We start from the raw sequence: 20,062 nt of genomic DNA on the forward strand, positions 1-20,062 counted from the left end.
AAATAAAAAGATCACTATTTTGAAATCCATGACTTCAATTTCCTTAAATTTTTTCATGCAAAGCTTTATGTTTGCTTCTATACCAAGTCTTTTTATGCTAGTGGTCCATAGAAAGATACACATATATAAAATTTATATTACATAATATAATAGCAATTCACATTTTTATTTTTTAAAATTCCTAGAGATAATTTCTCCTCCACTGTGATATAGCTACATATACTTTATTATAAAAATGAGTGGAAGTAATAGAGTCGAGTTTTTAAGTACTATCTAAATTAATGATTAATTCACTGCCTCTTTTTAAAGCACAAATAATGTTGCAAAAATTTTTTTCTTTTCTTTTTCCTTTCTTTTGAAATATATCATTCTGTTAGGTTTAACTTGTATGATTTTTCACTTTGTCAGCAAAAAGATATTTTGTGTCCCCCAAAGCCCAGCCCAATGTGCTTTTCCTACTTGTGTTCAAAAAATTAATAAACATAAACCAAAATGCTATTTTATGGATATATTATTTTGAATTTGTGTGTGTATGTATGAATATGTATGTGCTATAGCTATTAAAAAAGAACAACCCAGCCAACATAAATATAAATCTGACTTGTGACCTGTGTTCAATGACAGCAGTTTTCAGAGATTTCAGATTAAAACTGAAATTTGCTGAAATTTATCTAAATCTGTTCTATAATGCTTATTTTTGCTTTTGTTTTTAAAAACAGTGTACAGTTGACCCTGGAACAATACAGATTTGACCTACTCAGGTGTACTTACACACAGACTTTGTTCAGTAGTAACTGCTACAGTACTGTAGGGTCTTCAGTTGGCTGAATTTGCTGATGTGGAACTGCAGTTACAAAACCATGTATATGGAGTTAAAGTCGCTCAGTTGTGTCCTACTCTTTGAGATCCCTACAGCCCATGGAATTTTCCAGGCCAGAGTACTGGAGCAGGTAGCCTTTCCCTTCTCCAGGGAATCTTCCCAACCGAGGGATCGAATCCAGGTCTCCTGTGTTGCAGGCGAATTCGTTACCAGCTGAGCCACAAGGGAAGCCCAAGAATACTGGTGTGGATAGCCTATCCCTTCTCCAGTGGATCTTCTCAACACAGGAATCAAACCGGGGTCTCCAGCATTGCAGCTGGATTCTTTACCAAGTGAACTATCAGGGAAGTCCTCGTATATGGAGGGTCAACTGTAAATTGTACCGGGATTTTCAACTGGGTGTAGGGTTGACACACCTAACTCTCATGTTGTTCAGTGGTCAACTGTACTTTTAAACTTTGTGTGAGCATACGTGAGAATTGCCCTATTATTTTTAAAGGTTTTTCTGGTACTATTTAAAAATTCATCCACAGAAAACGTATGCTTGAATTTAATTTTACTGTGCAAAATAATTTGAAGTTTTATCCTAACTTTATAGAAGTATTTGATTTTATATTAACTTGCAAGTATTTTCCCTCTATTATATCTGTATATTTTAAACAATTTAATTCAGTAACTGAATTCTATCTACCCAAAACTAGCTAGGAAGAGGACAGATGATTATTTTAAAAATTCACCCAAAAAAGAAAAAATTCACCCAAAAAAGAAATCTTATTCTGATAATAAAATGTTTTCAATGGCTTGAAAATAAAGATATATTTCCTTGTTCCAAATTTATGATTTTTTAGCTATTAAAAAGATAGGCTAATAAGGTAGTAGTATTCTAAAGCAATCATTTGAAATATCTGTGGACATCACAGAGTTTTTGAAGTATTCTGGAAACCAACTTTTTGGTAAAAAGAAATGAACATATATCATTTCCATGAGTGCAGTGAGATGAAACTTATAATATTAATGTAGCAAAAGTTTCTCAACCTCTTTGGCTTTCCTGTCTCTTCTTGACCCCAGGCTAGTCTTGTCCCTAGTCTTCCCTTGTTTTCTCTTTGCAATTACTTCTGTGGCGAACTCTTTTGTTTTTAAGGAATCAGATAATGATGAAATCTGTGTTATCATATCTATTTTAAAACCCTGACTGCTCATCCAGGCTGTGGTTACCATTGTATCCCACTTCTAATTCAGTATATCCCAGTTGAATTCCTTCTTTTCCCATAAACCTGGTAACCTAAAAGATCATTTCAGACAGTTGCATTACCGTTTTTCCAACTTCTCAAACTCTTTACTAGGTTTGTCAAATTGCCTGTTAATCTCATCTGCCATACTTATTACCATAGCCCATATTTCTATCACCTTGTTATTATCAAATGATTGTTACCACATTATTCCTCAAGATAACCCTTACTCCTCACTCTAAACTGCTTTACTCATTACTAGGGAATAAATTTTCCTAAAACATCACTTTCCTATTGCTTTTCACCTGCTTCAGAACAGATAGCTCCTTATTGATCATATAGCCAATTCCAAACTCTTTGGCTGATTTTCAAGACTGTATTATCTGAAACTACCTTACTCACTGAAACATACTTCTCCACTTTCTCAACCAATACATTATTCATACTGATTATTTCACTGCTGCACCTAACTACCAAGCTCACTCTAACTCTGGTTTTTGTTTAGTATTTTCTGCTTTTGGCTTTCTGTTCATGTATTTGACCCACATTTCAAGGCCTACTTCGATTTTATCTCCTCATTTAGCAATTTGCTATGTTCTTGCTGTTCTCAATACCTATAGTCTTTATAAGTCTTATAGTCAGTCCTTTAGGATTAAACTTTTTAATAGGCCTTTAATGGTTTTCTGAGTTAGTATTAGGCTTCCTTGAAGATCTTGAGAATTCCCTGAAAAGGGTTATATTATGAATCTCTCCTTTATCTCTTCTTTACCTTTACTGCCCAGCAGAGTGCTGAGTTCACAGAAGTGCTCAATAAATGCTTGTTAACTAATTGATGATTTTCTTAAGTAAGTCTTTGTCAAGTGATGGGAAATAAAATTAGAACTGAATTCTTATCTTATCAGAAAGAGCAACACATAAATTAGAATTGAACTCATTAAGCAGACTTTGAGTGGAATTTCAGAGAAAGGACATTATACCTCATTTTGTATATATTTTTACCTTTTTCAAAATATTTCCAAATGTACTGTTATATCTCAGAAGCTCTGAAATGCCTGAAAAAAAAGGCATGTGAATTGTGACACTGTCAGCTACTTATACAAATTCTGTTGCCACAGAATTCAAGGTTCCAAACTATGCAAATATGCTCACAGAATCAGACATTATTTACTGATTCCTATGGTGTCACTATTTATACTTTTAAGTTAAAACCTGTCTTTATAACTCTGTGTTAGACTTAACTTCCTACTAGCATATAAGAACTCTATAAATAAGAAATAGTAAAAATTTTAATCTTGCTCTCCACAACACAGAATTGGAGAATTAATAGCCTTGAACTACTTTCATAGACTCCCTGTGAATTCTAATCCTGCAAGAAGAACATTGCCTTCCCTTTTTCCTTTTCTTTTAAATAAGTAGTAATATGACAGTAAGAATAGCTTTTCAGTCTATAGTTCAGCTGTAATCCTTAAGTGGAGTTTTTCCAAGTAGTTCTTAGTATTTCCAGGTTAATCTGGAAGACCTTATAAATATGTTCTTCCTTGACTGGGCCAAAATGTAATCATTACTACTCTTATTTCCCTAATATGAATAAAATTTTCATTAATGAATAACACTGTTATCAGTAGTCAATAAAAGGTTCAGAGGTGAGCAAAACTACACAAACATTCACATTAAAATATCATAGCAAAACTTAACATATTATAGAAAGTAAAGATATGACACTTTCACAATGATCAGTAAAATATGGTTTGTTTATTTTTCTAAAAAGCATAATGTAGTGTATAAAAGAATGTGTTAAATAAAATCTCCTTTTTGGAAGGCCATATTTTTTAATCAGACTTTAAAATATCAAGATGAATATACTAACTATTCAGAGTGATGATGACCTGTGAAAAGTTGGAATTTCAATGGAAGGAACTCCCAAAGAAGAATATCTGATAATTTTCCAATATTACTGTATATATGGCTTTTAATATACTTTTTAATAATGCCTATAAACACAATAAAAATTATAAGTGGCTGTGGTACATGGTTTGTATAGGAAATGCAAGAAAAACTTTAAAATCATTCTTACCTCTTTGCTTTCTTCTAGTTCTGACTCACTGCTGAACTCCTCAGTATTTAAATTTTCAAAGTCAGACTCTCCAACAGCAATTGGCACTGTTACAGTGAGGCTGGGATTGTTTATGAATGACATATAATCGTTTTCATCAATTACATATTTTTCAGCACTGCTTCCAGTACCTACACCACTGGTGGTTCCATTCCCATCTTTAAGATAATTAAGCTCTTTGCTTATTTCAATTCCAGTATTATTAGACACACAGCTGTCTATTTTGTTGCCTTCATGGATTTCTATAACTTTTGGCTTTCTGAAAAAGGTGTTTTGGAAACACTCCCGTATCTTATTTTTCACATAATCAATTCCCTTTTGCATCCTTCCTACTGCAATCTGGAGATTGTTCATTTCATTATCATCATCAGTAGCAGCAAGATTGTCTGAGCTAAATGAACTCAACAATAAGGCCAGAAAGAGGTTCAGAACCTAAAAGAAAAAAAGAAAATTTTGCTGTATTAATATTGAAATATGTGTAAACATAATAGCTTAAACAGAGGACTCACAGCTCTTTGTTAAAATTAATTCAACAAATGCTTCTTGACTGCTTGCTATATTTCACACACCTTGTCTTAGTCACATGCTATTGAAAGAATCTGGTATCTTCTACCTGCTCTAAGGGCAAAATGGTAAAACAAATGATTTTCCTTTCAAACGGAGGACAACCAGGAAATTGGAGCTTCTGAGGTTTAAATTGTGTCTACTCAGGGTTGCTAGTGAAAAGACAAAATCCCATTTCTGTGGTTTTGGCCAAAGAAGAAAAATGAACTATTTTCATTTTAGTCATTTTACCAGTTTGTCTAGGGAATGTTTAGCTTTGTTTGTGTAAATAATGAATTTATTTAATAGCCTGATGAATTGTATTAAAACAATATACTTGAAATGTAAATTCCAATGGCCAAAAACTTTTAGAGCAGCCTGGTGGGCTGCCTTCTATGGGGTCGCACGGAGTTGGACACGACTGAAGCGACTTGGCAGCAGCAGCAGCAAAGGCAGATTACATAAGGTTTAACACATTTCCCATCAATATACTTTGAAGTATATCTGTCCAAATAGTTCAACAGATGGAGAAAAGTCTAAAATTATTCCAGGGTTTCGGCTAGACCCATATAATGTAAATTACTTTTCTTTTTCCTTTTTTATTTTTTTTTTTTGAGAAAATATGGTGAAATCTCAGCATATCATTGGGATACATGAGGGAAAATATTATTCAATTAATTGGCAAAATATGATTAATACAGGAATAGTTCATTATAACTGATGAAAAAGAAAATTTATAGGAATATTTTTAGCTTGAAATGTAGTTATTGAATTTCAAAAAATGTTACATGGTAGGAAGACACACACTTAGCCAGAACCCCAGTTTATTTCCTTATTTTTGTATCAGATTTGTTCAGAATCTAGAACTTCCTTATTTACAATTCTGAAAAAAGTTGCATGTCCACAGATATCCCACAAACCATTTTTTAAGAAATCTCATTTGATATGTACTTCTCAAAGGAAAGTTTCAGAATGATGAAATAAAGAAATACTCTGACAGTGCATAATTTAAAAATGTAAGCATTAAAACACACAAACATACAAATTGTGGTTCTATATTAGTGCTTTTAAGTCAGAACGAAAAGTAAATCTTTTAAATCTGGTCAATGTTTATACATGTGTATAACTGAAACTACAATAATTTATTTTACTTTAATAAAACAAATTCTAGGAAAAATATATTTAGTCTCCTTCCAATTTTTTTGGATAATTACAATACAGAGCTAATATTTCATTGAAATTTGTCTTTAAAATTTGATGATATGCAACATATGCCTCTGAGTAAACAAACAATATGAACTATGTATGTGTAAAGAACAATTTCAACACAGAATAGTCTTTTTTTCAGTGTAGAATTACTGGAGATCATTATCTTGTCACAATAATAATAGAATAAAAAATAATTCAAGCCATAAAAATAAAATTAGGACAAATCAGTTTTGATGCTGAAAACATTTCTTTGAAGAAGGAAAACTCATATTTTTGTCCCAAGACTTTCACAGATATATATACCTCATGTAATCCTCACATAAACCACAAGATTTCAGTTTTGTTATTCCAGTTTCATAGTTTGAAATTTGAGCCTGAGGGAAGTTAAGTAACTTGCCCCCGCTCAGAGTCCTAGTACTGGGATTTGAGTCTGTGTTGTTGATGGTAAAACCAGATATGTCTGTTCCATCAGGCTTCCTTCCCACCTACTATCTGATCTTGCCCTTAAGAATGAGTGCTTGTAATACATACGTACCACCAGGTTTCCAATGACCATGACCAGCATGAAGACAATAAGGCACATGGTTTGACCGGCGACCTCCATGCAGTCCCACATGGTCTCTATCCACTCTCCACACAGCACCCGGAACACAATCAGGAAGGAGTGGAAGAAGTCGTTCATGTGCCAGCGAGGGAGTTGACAATCACTAGAAATCTTGCACACACATTCTTTGTAGCTCTTCCCAAAGAGCTGCATGCCGACCACCGCAAAAATGAAGACGATGATGGCCAACACCAGCGTGAGGTTACCCAGAGCTCCCACTGAATTACCGATGATCTTAATTAGCATATTCAGGGTGGGCCAGGATTTTGCCAACTTGAAAACTCGAAGCTGTAGTCAAGTGAAAATGTACTCTTAGTAGTAATCACAATATAATTTTAAAAGTTAGACATCATTTTATCAGTATGTTTCACTGTAGACCCACCTTTGAGGAATATAAAATTTCAAAGCATACTAATTCAAATTCATAAAAAAGTGTTAATAATACTGGAATTGTAAATCAAAACATAATATCATTCAAATGAAAAAATAAGAGAAAATATTTCAAAAATGATAAATAAAACATTTCTGCTTTTTCAGCAGATATGTCCATAAAAACAAATTAATATTTTAATTATAGACATTTGTGAATTTAGCAAACTAATGTCACCTCTGACTATACTTTAGAGAGTAAAAACAAGTATTAAGAGTATGAGTTATATATTTTTCATGGACATTTAAAATATAAAAGTAAATGAACTAATTTTGGTAAACATAGAAAGTTTAGTTCAGTTCAGTTGCTCAGTCATGTCCGACTCTTTGTGACCCCATGGGCTGTAGAACAAGACCCAGTTTCCCCCTCAGTCAGTCTCTCCCATCAGAAAGCTTCCATAAGCCTCTTATCCTTCTCCATCAGAGGGCAGACAGAATGAAAGCCACAATCAGAAAACTAACCAAACATAAAAAAGCTTGTTTCAGTTTTAAAAATACACATTTTACTTAATTTCCTATAAAAGTTTGCATATATTTAAATATTTTTTTTGCCAAATTCAAAAATTTGTTATACCATTTTCTAAAGTGCTAATGGGCACACATTTTCTTCCCTGTTCCTTTACTAATATAAGTTGATAAAAAAATTAATTGGGTGTAAGCTTTTTATTTGCATTTCTCTATAGTCTTTAAAGCAAAAAATCTTTCATGCATTTAAAACAATTTTAGAAGCACATGTGTATTTTAAAATGTGTCTTACACAGCTAATAATTATGAAGTGTTTCAAACATTTTCCATCATTCTTGAAAAACAATCACACTGATTCATTTTTTAAATAAATGTTTGCCAATGAAAGATAGAATATAAGCATAGTCTAAGCAGATACCAGTCTGAATGATCTCAGTACAGACAGTCCCTCCACATTTGCCAGGCCAAGCTCCATCAAACTAAGGCTGACAATAATTCCATCAAAGATATTCCAGCCCTCTTGGAAATAGTAATATGGATCCATGGCGATGATCTTGAGGACCATTTCTGCTGTGAAGATCCCAGTGAAGACCTACAGTAACACAGAGAGCAGTACTTCACAAGCATTGACAAACTTTTAACGCTGAGAATTTGTAAAGAATATTAAACTGTTACGAGTAAAAATATCTAAAATTTAAAGTGAAAAAATGTGACAAATGGATATACAAGTTTAGCATTTTTTTCCTGGGGAATATTTTAAACAGGTTTGTGTTATCTAATGAATCTGCTAGATTTCCAAGATGATGCTGAGTTTATAACATTTCGTTGTCCATATTTGAAATTTAGTACAGGTAGTTTATTATTAATAGCTACTTATAGCTATTGTGTTACCCTATACTTCTACCATAATCACAACCAATTTTTTAAAAATATGGCATTAAGAACAAATCTATGTATTATTGGAAGTCACTCAAAAATTACTTCAAATGCGGAAAAAACATAGTTTGTTCTTGATTTTTATGTTGTTTTATTCAATGGACACCATTCTTATTTCTATAATTTTATAAACATTCCTGAAATAAGAATGAGTTTTCCACAAATGTTTCTATAATTATTATCACTGGATTTGTGCCTCAGAATTAAGATTAATGGATAAATAGAGCAAGGAACTGCAGATTTAATTGAAAGCAGTAGGAGAACATTCTCAGTATGCATACACCAACAATTAGGACTAATAAATTATTTGAGAGGCTGGATGAATGTCTATTTGAAAATGGTTTTGTTTTTTAACTTAAAACCACAGGCTAAGACACCCAAGGACATGAAGAGCTATGAAATTACTCTTGCAAAAATTCTTTTAAAGCAATTATCTTAATTAACTATAGATAAAAACTGCATATTATGACTAGAGCATACCACTTAGCAAGGTAAATCAGCCTTTACCTTGAATGAACTTTATCAAAATAACAGTATCATGATTATTTGGTTTCCTAAAATATTAATTTAAGGAAATCTTGATCCACTCTTAAAAATGTGTAAATGCAGCTAACATCTCACTTCCCCAATCACAGAAAAACCTAAGAGAAATACCCATCCCAGAAAAAAATAGCTTAACTTCAGTTAGCATTCATTCATTCTAATAGAAGTAAAACATAATTCAAGTAAGCTTAGTGCATGAAAGTCCAGATATGTGGTATAAAGCACATTAAAAATTGTTTTTTTCTTTTATATAAGAACTCACTCTGGAGTACTTTTTCCCTGTTTAATGTAAAATAAGTTCTAAAGTTTTAGGAGCAGCTACTATTTAAATAAACAGCCTAATTATAAAAACATATTAGTTAAATTCAGTTAGAAACAATCCGGGTAAATATCTCTTCCTGTGGAAAATCATACAGGTGAACTTTTTAGTTCTTCTGAAATGACATGAGGATGTTCTACATTTTAAAAACCCTTAAATTTAAATTCCTTTTATATTTATAAAAGGAATGTCTTAAATTTATATTCCTATAAGTTTATAATCATGAAGTTTATACCATGAAACTTCTCTTTAAAAACATTTAAATTATAATTTGCAGTTTAATGTCATAGCCTTTTCTCTCTTTAAATGGTTTCAATTTAGGCCCTAAAAATCATTGATAATTGTTTTTGTTACATTTCAATCTAGTTCAGCATTGTCAGCGGTTAAGAGAAGACTAAGACAGTTAGCAAAATCATCAAATGTTTATTGTTTGGACTTAGGCTAATTATATCTTGTCTTCTGTGGAAGCTTTTTGTTTTTCGAAAGTGTGGATTACATGCTTCTGTAGACGTTCATTCATTCATAAAAAATTGCTGCTTACTTGCTAGACATTGTTTTAGGCTTTGAAAATAAATACAGTGCTAATTAGGACATACAAGTTGAAACTGCAAACCCAATTCATCTAGGCTGATAAATTTCCTATGGACAATACATTTATAGGCTTCCGGAGCAGGAGATGTTTAGTGAAAAATCTTTAATATTGTACGTGGTGACACATGACAATTAGTAAAAGTATAAGCACTAAAGATAGGGATGAGAATCAGCCTGAGAGTCTGGACCAAGAATAAACAAATTGCAAGCATTTTGGGTTGTTTTGAAGGACACTGAGCTTGAATGATCAAATGTTAGGGGTTAAGGTCTCAATTCAGGGATAGGAAAAGTTCCTTACTGAGTATTTACTTAGAGAGGAAAGTTCTGTTGATACATACATTAAAATGATAGCAATGTTCATTCTAAAGGCTGAAGTTTGAATATTGGTCAGTTTGCTCCATAGGATCTCTACTTGTCCAGACTAACATTCCATTCTTTTGTAGTGAATTTGACATACCTGTAGCCTCCTTTCATTCCATTACTATTCGCTTCTTGTTTTAATACTTTTAGTTTTATCACACCCAGGCCTTTTGGGTTTGTACCTTTAAATATTTGTTGTTCATTCTTTTTTGGATGATGAAATCAAAACATATTTAAAGAAAAATGATGGGAAATCAGTCAACATTTATGATTTTCTTTTCTCCCATCTGTCAAATGGGAATATTGAGATGATTCATCATGTCTGTGTTTAATATTCTTGGATTTCTATCAGTATTATATTGCTTAGCAAATTTTATTAGAAATTGAGGTGTACCAATAATTATTGTTACATAACAATTTTATTAGTAGTGCTTAGTAAGGAACAATAATCAATTTTCTCTTATACTAGGAAAGGAATTAGGTAGCCAAATAGCACTTCTTCACTGATGCAAGAGGCTTCATAGGTGAGTTCTTGAATCTGGTTTCTAACGATTTTATCTTTCAATAAAAAAAGCCATTTTTTCCCTTCAGTTATGTCCCTTTTCTAAGATTTTGTATTCACATCCTAAACCACACCATTTAATTAAAATAATTTGCTGATCATGTTTCTTTAGGCTTTTATTTGAAAATAGCCTATAAAATCCTTAGAACAGGTATAATTCTCTAAGTTCCCATCTGGGTCTAGCAGAATAGAGGGCTATCCTGAATCTTTAATCTCTAGTTGGGAGAGTTGTAGTAAGAAAAACAAATAGTGTAGGAGCTACAGATCTCTATCGATATTCCCTGAAGAAAAAGTTACAGGTTAGTTGGAAATGTTTATATGATGAAGGGATTATGTAACCTACTATGTCTGATTGAAGATTTTTTGCTTATAGAATCAGTAAAATGAGTGTATGTTTTTAATAGTAGTTAAAAGAAACAAAAAAAAAACCACAAAAACTAAACAGAATCTTAGAGAAACTCAATCAAGAGTTGAGGTCTCTTGATACTTAAGTTTGATTAGTGCAATCAACAGGGAAATGATATAATTTGTATATGTTTCAGCCGAAAGAGGATACAAAAAAGCACATTTATCTAAATAAAGGCTGAAAGTGCCACAACTCTTTTATGGCACAAATTCAACCAGAAACTCAATTTCCTTATTTATAAGGCAGTATGGAATCATTTGAATAGTAATAAACTAGTCCAGAGAAATTTTAAATTGATTTTAATAAGAAAACTATAAAGTCTTCACAAAATACACAATGCAACACCCATCTATGGTATATAACGTAGATCCAAAGTCAGCTAAGTACCCATAATATAAGCAATATTTCTCTCTCACACAGAGAGAAAGAGAGAATATTAATGAGCTTTTAGCCAGTAGTAAGAGTCAGTTTACCATTCCCCTGTTCTCACGGTTACAGTTAAGCGTTTCCTGTCACCTTGTTCTCTATCTTTGAGTCTTGTTCCCCTAACACTAAACTCAGCTTACCCATGGTTCTGCTACAGTCAACCACTGATGAGTATTTCACCTCACTTCTCTACCTCATTATCTCCACTGATACTCAAAGTTATAGATTTTAGCATCAGGAGAGACAAAAATCGTCTAGTCCCAAACCATTGTACTCATGAGAAAACAATATTTCTGACTTTTTCAAGATCAGATTTTTAGCACAGACAACTGGGCTTGGACCCGAATTTGGTGTTTTAGTCTGGTTCTGTTCCGTTTGATCATCCTATAATCCAATATCTCTTATCCTGTGCTTCTGTTACACCATTGCTTCAACATCAAAATTCTTTAAGACCTCAATTTCCTGCGTCACTCTGACAAATTTCCCAAATTGTTCCTAACATTCCAACTTCCCTAACTGTCCTGGGAAAAATACAGAGCTAGACCGGAAGTGTTTTCCATCGGTATTTCAAAGAAAGATTAATAGCGTACATAAGAGGAAGGAAGCTGTTTATTGAGCACGTGCTAGACGCCAGGCAAAGTGTTGTGTTTTCACATTATCTCATGATACCTTCACAGCAGCTCTGGGAGATGAGTATAATTATATCCGCTTCAATAATAGAAAACAAAGACTCAAAACTTTTTATCATACTTGTCCAGATGCTACATTATTAGTAAGGTCAAACCCAGTTCTACCCGATTCCAAAGCCCATGTTCTTTTATGGGTAGGAAACAAACAGTTGGTTATTTATCAAGCTACAACCATGTAAACACTCTGAGAGATACAGAAGAAAAGTAGGATGTGATCTCTGCCATGGAGTAATATGCAGTGGAATTGAAAAATAAGAATTATGATGCAACAAGAAAATGTTTAATGTTCAACCATGTTCTATTCACAGAAATGCATTAGGAGTTAAGAAGAGTGTGCTCGGTATGGACTGAGAGTCATATTAGAGGAGAGATGAAGCTGTGGTTGGACCTTAAAGAATATGAAGAATTGAGATGAAGTGATTTGAGTCAGGACACTTTGAATATGAATATAGAGAACAGTGAACTACTTTCCCATATATAAACATATAAACATTTGGGTTATAGTGTCAAGGCTGTTCTGAGAAGACTGATGATGACTGGTTAGGAAACAATGGAAAATAAGATGGCATAGGAAGGATGGGATTAGAGGGGGAGTGTTGAAAACCAGGCAAGATTGTTGAACCACAAATATAGACAATAGATACTTTGGCAAGATTAAAGCAGACTGAGTGTAGAGTACTAGAAATACAATTTTAATGGTAGCTATAGAGGTAAAAAAAATTGATACCTAGAAAAAAGGAAACAATGGGTCTTGATATAAAATTGTATATAAGAAATAAAGGTTTCTATTCGGAAGCTGGCAGCCTCTTTGAAACTGAAAGACTACTACTAGAGGTAATACAAAACTAACTTAAAATTTTTAAGGCTTTCAATAAACTGTGAGAAAGATCATCTTTCAGATGTTTAAAGTTATCCTGGGGCAGTAATCTATAACTGCTGGAAATACAGAAATAGAACACAACTTATAAGAGTAGATAATACCTAGAGCTGTTGAATACATACAAATATTGAGTGAAAAACATAGCCCTAGTAGGCAAAAGAAGAGAAGTCCAGAAAAGGAAGCAGAGATATAGAGTGATTGGAAAGATGAAGGAGCCAATCAGACCAAAAAATAAATAAATAAATCAATATCTCAGGTGTCAAAGATGAAGAAAGTCTCAAGAATCTGGTGGGTGTTATACTGAGTCAAATAATGCAGTGAAGTTGAGGTCACTTATTGAAGCAGACACTTAGACAGTTGTTTGCCCACTGTTCCCTTTCTTCTTTCTGTTGGGAATTAATCCTCCACCTGTGCAATTCCTCAGAACTGCGATTTTCACATGAATCTACCTCCGCCAATGTTGGTTAAACCAGGGATGAGCATCTGATCCAAGCTATGCTAATCAGAGTCCTATCACAAGAGTCTTTAAACTGGAACTGAAAAAGAGATTCAGTGTTTTTCCATTGCAGAGGCTACAAGATTTAGAACCAACAAGGTATGGGTGATCATATTTCCTGACCTACAGACAAAAGATTCAATGAATGGTTGGGCTACATCCAATCCCTTGGTTAAAGCATTTCCTGAAGCCCAGTTGCAAAATTATCCTCATATGGTTTGGTAATTCATCTTTTTCTTTCCAGTTCATGAGACAGTCTTTTTATTTTCCTCTTAAGCTATTGAATTCTGTTTCTATCTTGTGCCAAAAAGAAAGGTCTTGATTAATAAACTATGTAAATTCTTTTTTCACTTGTTCATCCATTTCAGTTTCTTCATGTGGAAGGAGGAAATGTATATGTCAGCATACACATATACATATGTCTACCCAAGTAACATGAACCAGAGTGTGGCTAAATTACAAATGCATTTTTATCAACTGTTTCTTCCCTTGTGTGAATTCTACTGAAGCATTTTATTAGGCAGTTCAATTTGAAACAACTATGCCCTCGTTTGCACAGAAATTAGTCTTTATGTATTCCCTTCAAAGAACTATTTCTTCATAAGCTGTGTGTGTTAAAACTACATGCTTATGGAGCCAGAATTAGACCTCACAATTTCTGCTTTTTTCTCAGCAAGATTGACAGTAAAGATTTTAACAAGTTTACAAAGGGTAAAACACTGTGATCAATCAGCACAGATGTTGGTCTCAACAGTCAGTATTCATACCAGTTGAATTCTAGACCTTATGCCTGAGAACTCCTTCAATATTCCTTTAGATATTTCTTCCTATGAGAAAAGAGGGTATAGTTCGGGGGTTCTGCATAGCACAAATGGATTTCGTCTATGGTCTATCTGCCCTATTTCTGACAAAGTAAATAAGTAAACTTCAAATGAACTCACCAGGTTTCCTACAGTTAACACACTACTGAATTGACCAGTCATGGGGTAGTGCTCCATGGCCATGAAGAGGGTGTTTAAGACAATGCAAATAGTGATGGCAAGATCAACAAATGGATCCATAACAATTAAATTCACAAGATGCTTCACTTTTAACCACGCATCACAGCAGTCCCAGATCAAGAACATATTGGCAAATCTATACCAGCATGGTGGACATTTCTGCCTAGATTCTTCAAGTTCTGGGGGAACAATAAAGAATGAGATAATAAACAACGATATAAACAAATTACTGTTGTTGTAGATTATACATTATTTGATAAAATTGATACTTTTACTTAGGGACGGAAGTTCATTTTAGTTTATTGAGAAGACAATTCCATTAAATATTTCCACAAAATGTTTATCAAAAATGTCTTTAAGCTGAAAAAATACTTCAAATTTAATATTTTGCCTCAAGTTAAATAACTTAATTACTTATTAATTAGGTAATGGGTTATTAAATTGCTATATTTTCTTTAACAAGACAGAATTGTAAAGTAAGTTTTAGAGAACTATTAAATGCATCGATTACTGTTTCTTTTGAAAGAGCTTTTTCAGAATACTTTCTAAAACTGTGATTCTTATTAATATGTGTGACCCTTTCTTCTCTGTCTCCACATTAGCATCGATCTTGTACACATCGAGATATAGTATGTTTTCTTTTTAATACAGATTCAGCCCCAAATCTACCTCTGTTATTCACATTTACTCATTTTTGTTTCAGAATTCTAGCCTATTAAAAAGGTACCAGTAATTTAATGGGTGAAATAGATATGAAATATATGTCTATTTGCATATCCAATAAACGAATAGACTAAGATACAAAATATAATTGAAGTTTTCCAAAGAATTTATGTTAGATATGAATTCTGATTGGGATTTATAAAATGACAGTGATGTAATATTCCTCCAAACTTGAAGAAATGGGGACTTATTTAATGAATGAACAAGGAAGTAATAGTTGTCCATTCCTGTGTGTCAAAATCAACAAATATTTGTGTCAGCTCTTCATTAAAGGAATGTAATGGTTTCTGTGTATGTGGAAGATGGAGGAAAGATCTTTTCTTAGGGTTCCTATGGAAATGGAACACAAGTTTTGATTTCTCCAACTCAACCCATATCCCTCCTCAACCCATCACCACTTCTATGCCTGGAGAACAGATTGAAGTTTTAGAGATATTTCTTTGTGCTTCTGCATACCAAAACTTAAAGAGAAGTTTTTTCTCTAATTGCTAAAGGATAATATAACATAAGGATAAATCCTTGCTGATGAGCTGTCAAGTGGTGAAATAATCACTTGGCAGGTGAGAATTGGAATCAAAAAGAAATAGAGGCAATGTGTAATCAATGTAATCAATGTGATAATAGTGTATTCCAAATAATATCTACTTAGGTCTCTTATACAGTTCTGATCTTGGGTAACTGACTTTCATAATTCCATGGGAATAAGTAATAGTTCTCCAATATTAATTGTTCTGTATATAATCATAGAAAGCTGACTATCCCATGGCTGCCTTCTTACCCTCCATCGTGTTAGTCAAGATGCTGGCTATGCTCATGGCTCTTTGCCTTCCGGAGGAATCTTCTAGCATCTCCATTGAAATCTGGTAAGAACTTAGCCTTCTCTTTCTGACTTCCGTTTCAGTGGTGGTACCCTGCAAACCAAATACTGATGGCTCAAACCACCCTTTTCAGTGAGTAATACAACATAACATTAGCATTTCTTTGGAAAGTCATGCTACGTGCAGTTTTCCCAAGTAACAATTTTCAAGTAATAATAAAATACTAATTTATTATTAAGTTATAAATACTTAAAAAAATCACAGGTGATACCCTACAGGATTAAAACAAGAATTTACCAGTTGGATGCAATTGTATAAGGCAATTATGTTGCAGAGATATTTTAATTTACCTGTTGGAATTTCCAGAGAAATTTTTCATAAACCATATATTATTTTGTTTAATTCAAATGAAAAGTATTTTAGCTTTTTCAATAATTGAAAATCAGATTAATCTTCCCCCAAAACAAATAACAGTATTATGTAATATTAATATTAAGGCTGAATTATTTTCTTTGAGGCTATATTGAAAATATTGACATATATGGGCCGATTTTTTTCTATGCACAAACACAGGTGTACAATGAAATGTGTGTGCTTTCCTGAGATTTTTAAAATTATTTCCATGTGCCATCCTATAAGAAATCAAAACATTTTAGAGTCATTTAATAGACATCAGAACATTTAGAGTCACTGTAAAATATTGGCAGTTGTACCGAAACTGCCTGTTATCAGTATGTTGGTCATTAAATTATTTAATTTTAAGTATATGAAATTTCCAGAATATGAATAGATTATTATACAATTCTGGGTGAACAGACATCTGTAATAGGTTGTCATAGTGCCCATTATTTTGTGTTGAATTTGCAGATAGGAGTTTTCACTCCAAACTGTAAAAACCAGGCTCTTTTAACCTAAAGCATTTGAAAGTTAATGGTTCCATACACTTCAATTGGTTCTCAAGATTCTATTGTTTTTTTTTCATTCAGTAAAATCATATGTTATTTTTAAGGACTTTCATTTTGGGGAAGTAGGATAGTATAACAGGCTAAACCGCCCAGGCCTTGATTGTTTCAAATTGGTGTATAATGTCAGTAGTAGCTAATTTATTATCTATTATCACCTCTGGCCGATGTCCAGTAGGTGAGGTTAGAGCTGATGGTCCACCCACCAAGGAAACCACACCATTGCAATCCACAGTGCTGTGCATCTTCCCATTGGCTGGAAGCCCTGGCACCATCCTGGATGACATACTGGCCTGACTAACGTTACTGTTGCGTCGCTCTCCGTGTCTGTGCGGCACAAACAGTGAGTCTCTCCTGCTCTCGCTGTCTTCAAATGTACTGTGTTCATCATCAGCAAAGTCATTTTCAGAACCGATATCCTTTGCCCGACCTCTGAAGCTGAAAATACTTGTTTTGCTATTGCGTCGTGGGGAAAACAGGGAACCACGGATACTTAACAGAGACTGAGGAGAGAGCAAGGAAGGAAAGAATGGGGACAGGGGACACAACTATTTAATGAAAGTCTTAATATTGCAGAATCTATTTGCTTTTGGGTAAGAATAGTCTTGCTCTTAAACACGGTTTATCAAATTTATAGAGAACACATATGTTTTGATATTTTTATTAAAGACCACAATACAAATTTAAGTAATTTTTCTGACTAGGAGTTCTAATATGCAGGTTACTAAGTGCATGACCACTTCATTTAATCTTCACTGTAGTCCTATGAGGTGGATTTTGTTATCGTAATGTTCTAGGTGGGGAACCTGATGCTGGAGAGGACAAATGATTCTTTTTGATAGGTGGCTTTCACTCCTAAATGCTATAATCTGAAAGGGCACACAACTTGGAAAATAAGTTACAGTTCAAGTGAGACTGTTGGCTTGAATTTAAAATATTTGGACCAAGTATGTTTCTTCTGGATGATTTAAAAACAAAGGCATTATCTCTCCATTCTCTTTTTTTGAGTTTTAAAAGGAAGTTACTGTTATTTTCTGGACCTTCTTGTATTTTGCACATGGGCATAAAAGCCACAAAACTTATCTATGATGCTGTCTTCTAAATTTGCTAAGTTTTCCAAATGGCTACTAATGATTCACCTTGTTTGAGAGAATATATGCCATAGCAAACACAACAGAGAGAATTCCTAGATTGCTGTATAAATTACTATTCTTGCTTAAAAATTTAACACTAGTTTTAAAAATACTTATACATATCTTCACCGATAAGGCTGATGTAGAGGACTGCTTATCCTTCTAATATCAATTTAATTTTATTAAAAGGAACCGGATGATTAAAAACTCTAAAACTTACATATATTTATGAATAAATCAAGTAGACAGTTTCTGATATTAGATAATGCGAATTTAGCATGAAGTCCCTTCTTTCATTTTTTGAATGGTTTTTAAATCAGTAGCACCAAATAATTCTTTGTTTGTTTTAGCCTTGATGATAGTTTTCAAAAACATCTCTAGTCTCCTGCAGAATCTTTGTTTACTCCCTTCCTCATTGACAATGGCATTTCTCATATTCTATCCCCGCCCCTGCTCCAGAGACCTCTCATGATCTGTTCTAAGTCTCTGTATAGCTGAGTAACATATGCAGATACATACACATACATATGCATACATATCCACATGCAGCTGGAAATATACCTAGACCTTTCCTTTCTCCCATGAAGTTTCAATATAAAACCAAAAATAGTAATTTTAGCAGAAAAAACCATAAGGAGGGCAAACTCCCTCAAGTTTCATTTTGGTCCCTCTGCCTAATTAGGTCATGCTGATTTTATTATGTCCCATTTTTAGCTTTATTTTATGGCTTTTCCCTGACTGCAAAGCACTAGAATAATCTTGTTTTTGCCCTCTGTCTTAGTGATATTCTGGAAAGATACTATTCATTGAGAAATGTGCTGTTCCTTTGGATTTGGTTAGAAATAGTCACAGGAATTAATGACTGCTCAGCTTATCCAGGCTGAGACTGTGTCTACGTGACACTCATTCATTGTAGCAGGTTTGTCTACCCAATGTCAGGCAGTAGCTAGACTGATTTTCCAGTCATCAAAGTGATCAAGAAATTAGACATTGTGAAGACATTCATTCAGCCCTCAGTAATAAGGAATGATGATGTTTTTAATCGCCTCATACTCAATTTAAATTATCAATATAATATTTTTATGTCCACACTCATGTTTTGAAAGCTTGGTGTGTATTTTTAGGTCCCAGCTTTTTGGAACTGGGATTCAGTAAGCAGGGGTAGGACACTGTGGTGGTGGTGGTGATGTCTGATTCTTGTGATCCCATGGACCGTAGCCTGCCAGGCTCCTCTGTCCATGGGATTCTGCAGGCAAGAATGCTGGAATGGGTTGCCATTTCCTTCTCCAGGGGATCTTCCCAACCCAGGATTCGAACCTGGATCTCTTATATTGCAGACAGATTCTTTACCAACTGAGCTATGAGGGAAGCCCCAGGACACTGGATCTGAGAATTCAAACATACATTCTAGGTGATTCTAGGTGGACCTCACCCTGACTCAGAGGAATGCCAGCTTTGAGAAGAAAGTGAAAGTGCTAGTCACTCAGTTGTTTCCGACTCTTTGTGACCCCGTGGACTGTAGCCCACCAGGCTTCTCTGGCCATGGGATTCTCCAGGCAAGAATACTGGAGTGGGTTGCCATTTCTTTCTCCAGGGGATCTTCCCAGTCCAGGGATTGAACCTGGGTCTTCCGCATCACAGGCAGATTCTTTACCATTGAGCCCCCATGGAAACCCTAATACCAGCTTTGTCTTACACTAATTCCTAAGATGGTTCAATTCAATCATCTTCATATACGTGTATTAGGATATTGTCTTTGGAAACTTAAAGCCTGTCTACACATACTGGTCGGGAGTGTGTGGTAT

General features: G+C 33.9%; 1 protein-coding gene across 1 annotated transcript in view; it reads right to left on the bottom strand.

Annotated features, from left to right (window-relative positions):
- SCN3A (sodium voltage-gated channel alpha subunit 3) overlaps nucleotides 1-20,062 on the bottom strand; it is a 117,126-nt gene that overhangs the window by 34,180 nt on the left and 62,884 nt on the right. Inside the window, exons 13-18 of the mRNA XM_005676033.3 lie at nucleotides 17,283-17,627; nucleotides 16,123-16,255; nucleotides 14,562-14,800; nucleotides 7,831-8,004; nucleotides 6,450-6,806; nucleotides 4,124-4,594 (exon numbers count right to left, since the gene is read on the bottom strand). Coding sequence (XP_005676090.2) covers nucleotides 4,124-4,594; nucleotides 6,450-6,806; nucleotides 7,831-8,004; nucleotides 14,562-14,800; nucleotides 16,123-16,255; nucleotides 17,283-17,627 — 1,719 coding nt within the window. The remainder of the gene's footprint in view (nucleotides 1-4,123; nucleotides 4,595-6,449; nucleotides 6,807-7,830; nucleotides 8,005-14,561; nucleotides 14,801-16,122; nucleotides 16,256-17,282; nucleotides 17,628-20,062) is intronic.

This window comes from Capra hircus, chromosome 2 (assembly GCF_001704415.2).
Source record: "Capra hircus breed San Clemente chromosome 2, ASM170441v1, whole genome shotgun sequence".
In the NCBI taxonomy this organism is placed as follows: domain Eukaryota; kingdom Metazoa; phylum Chordata; class Mammalia; order Artiodactyla; family Bovidae; genus Capra; species Capra hircus.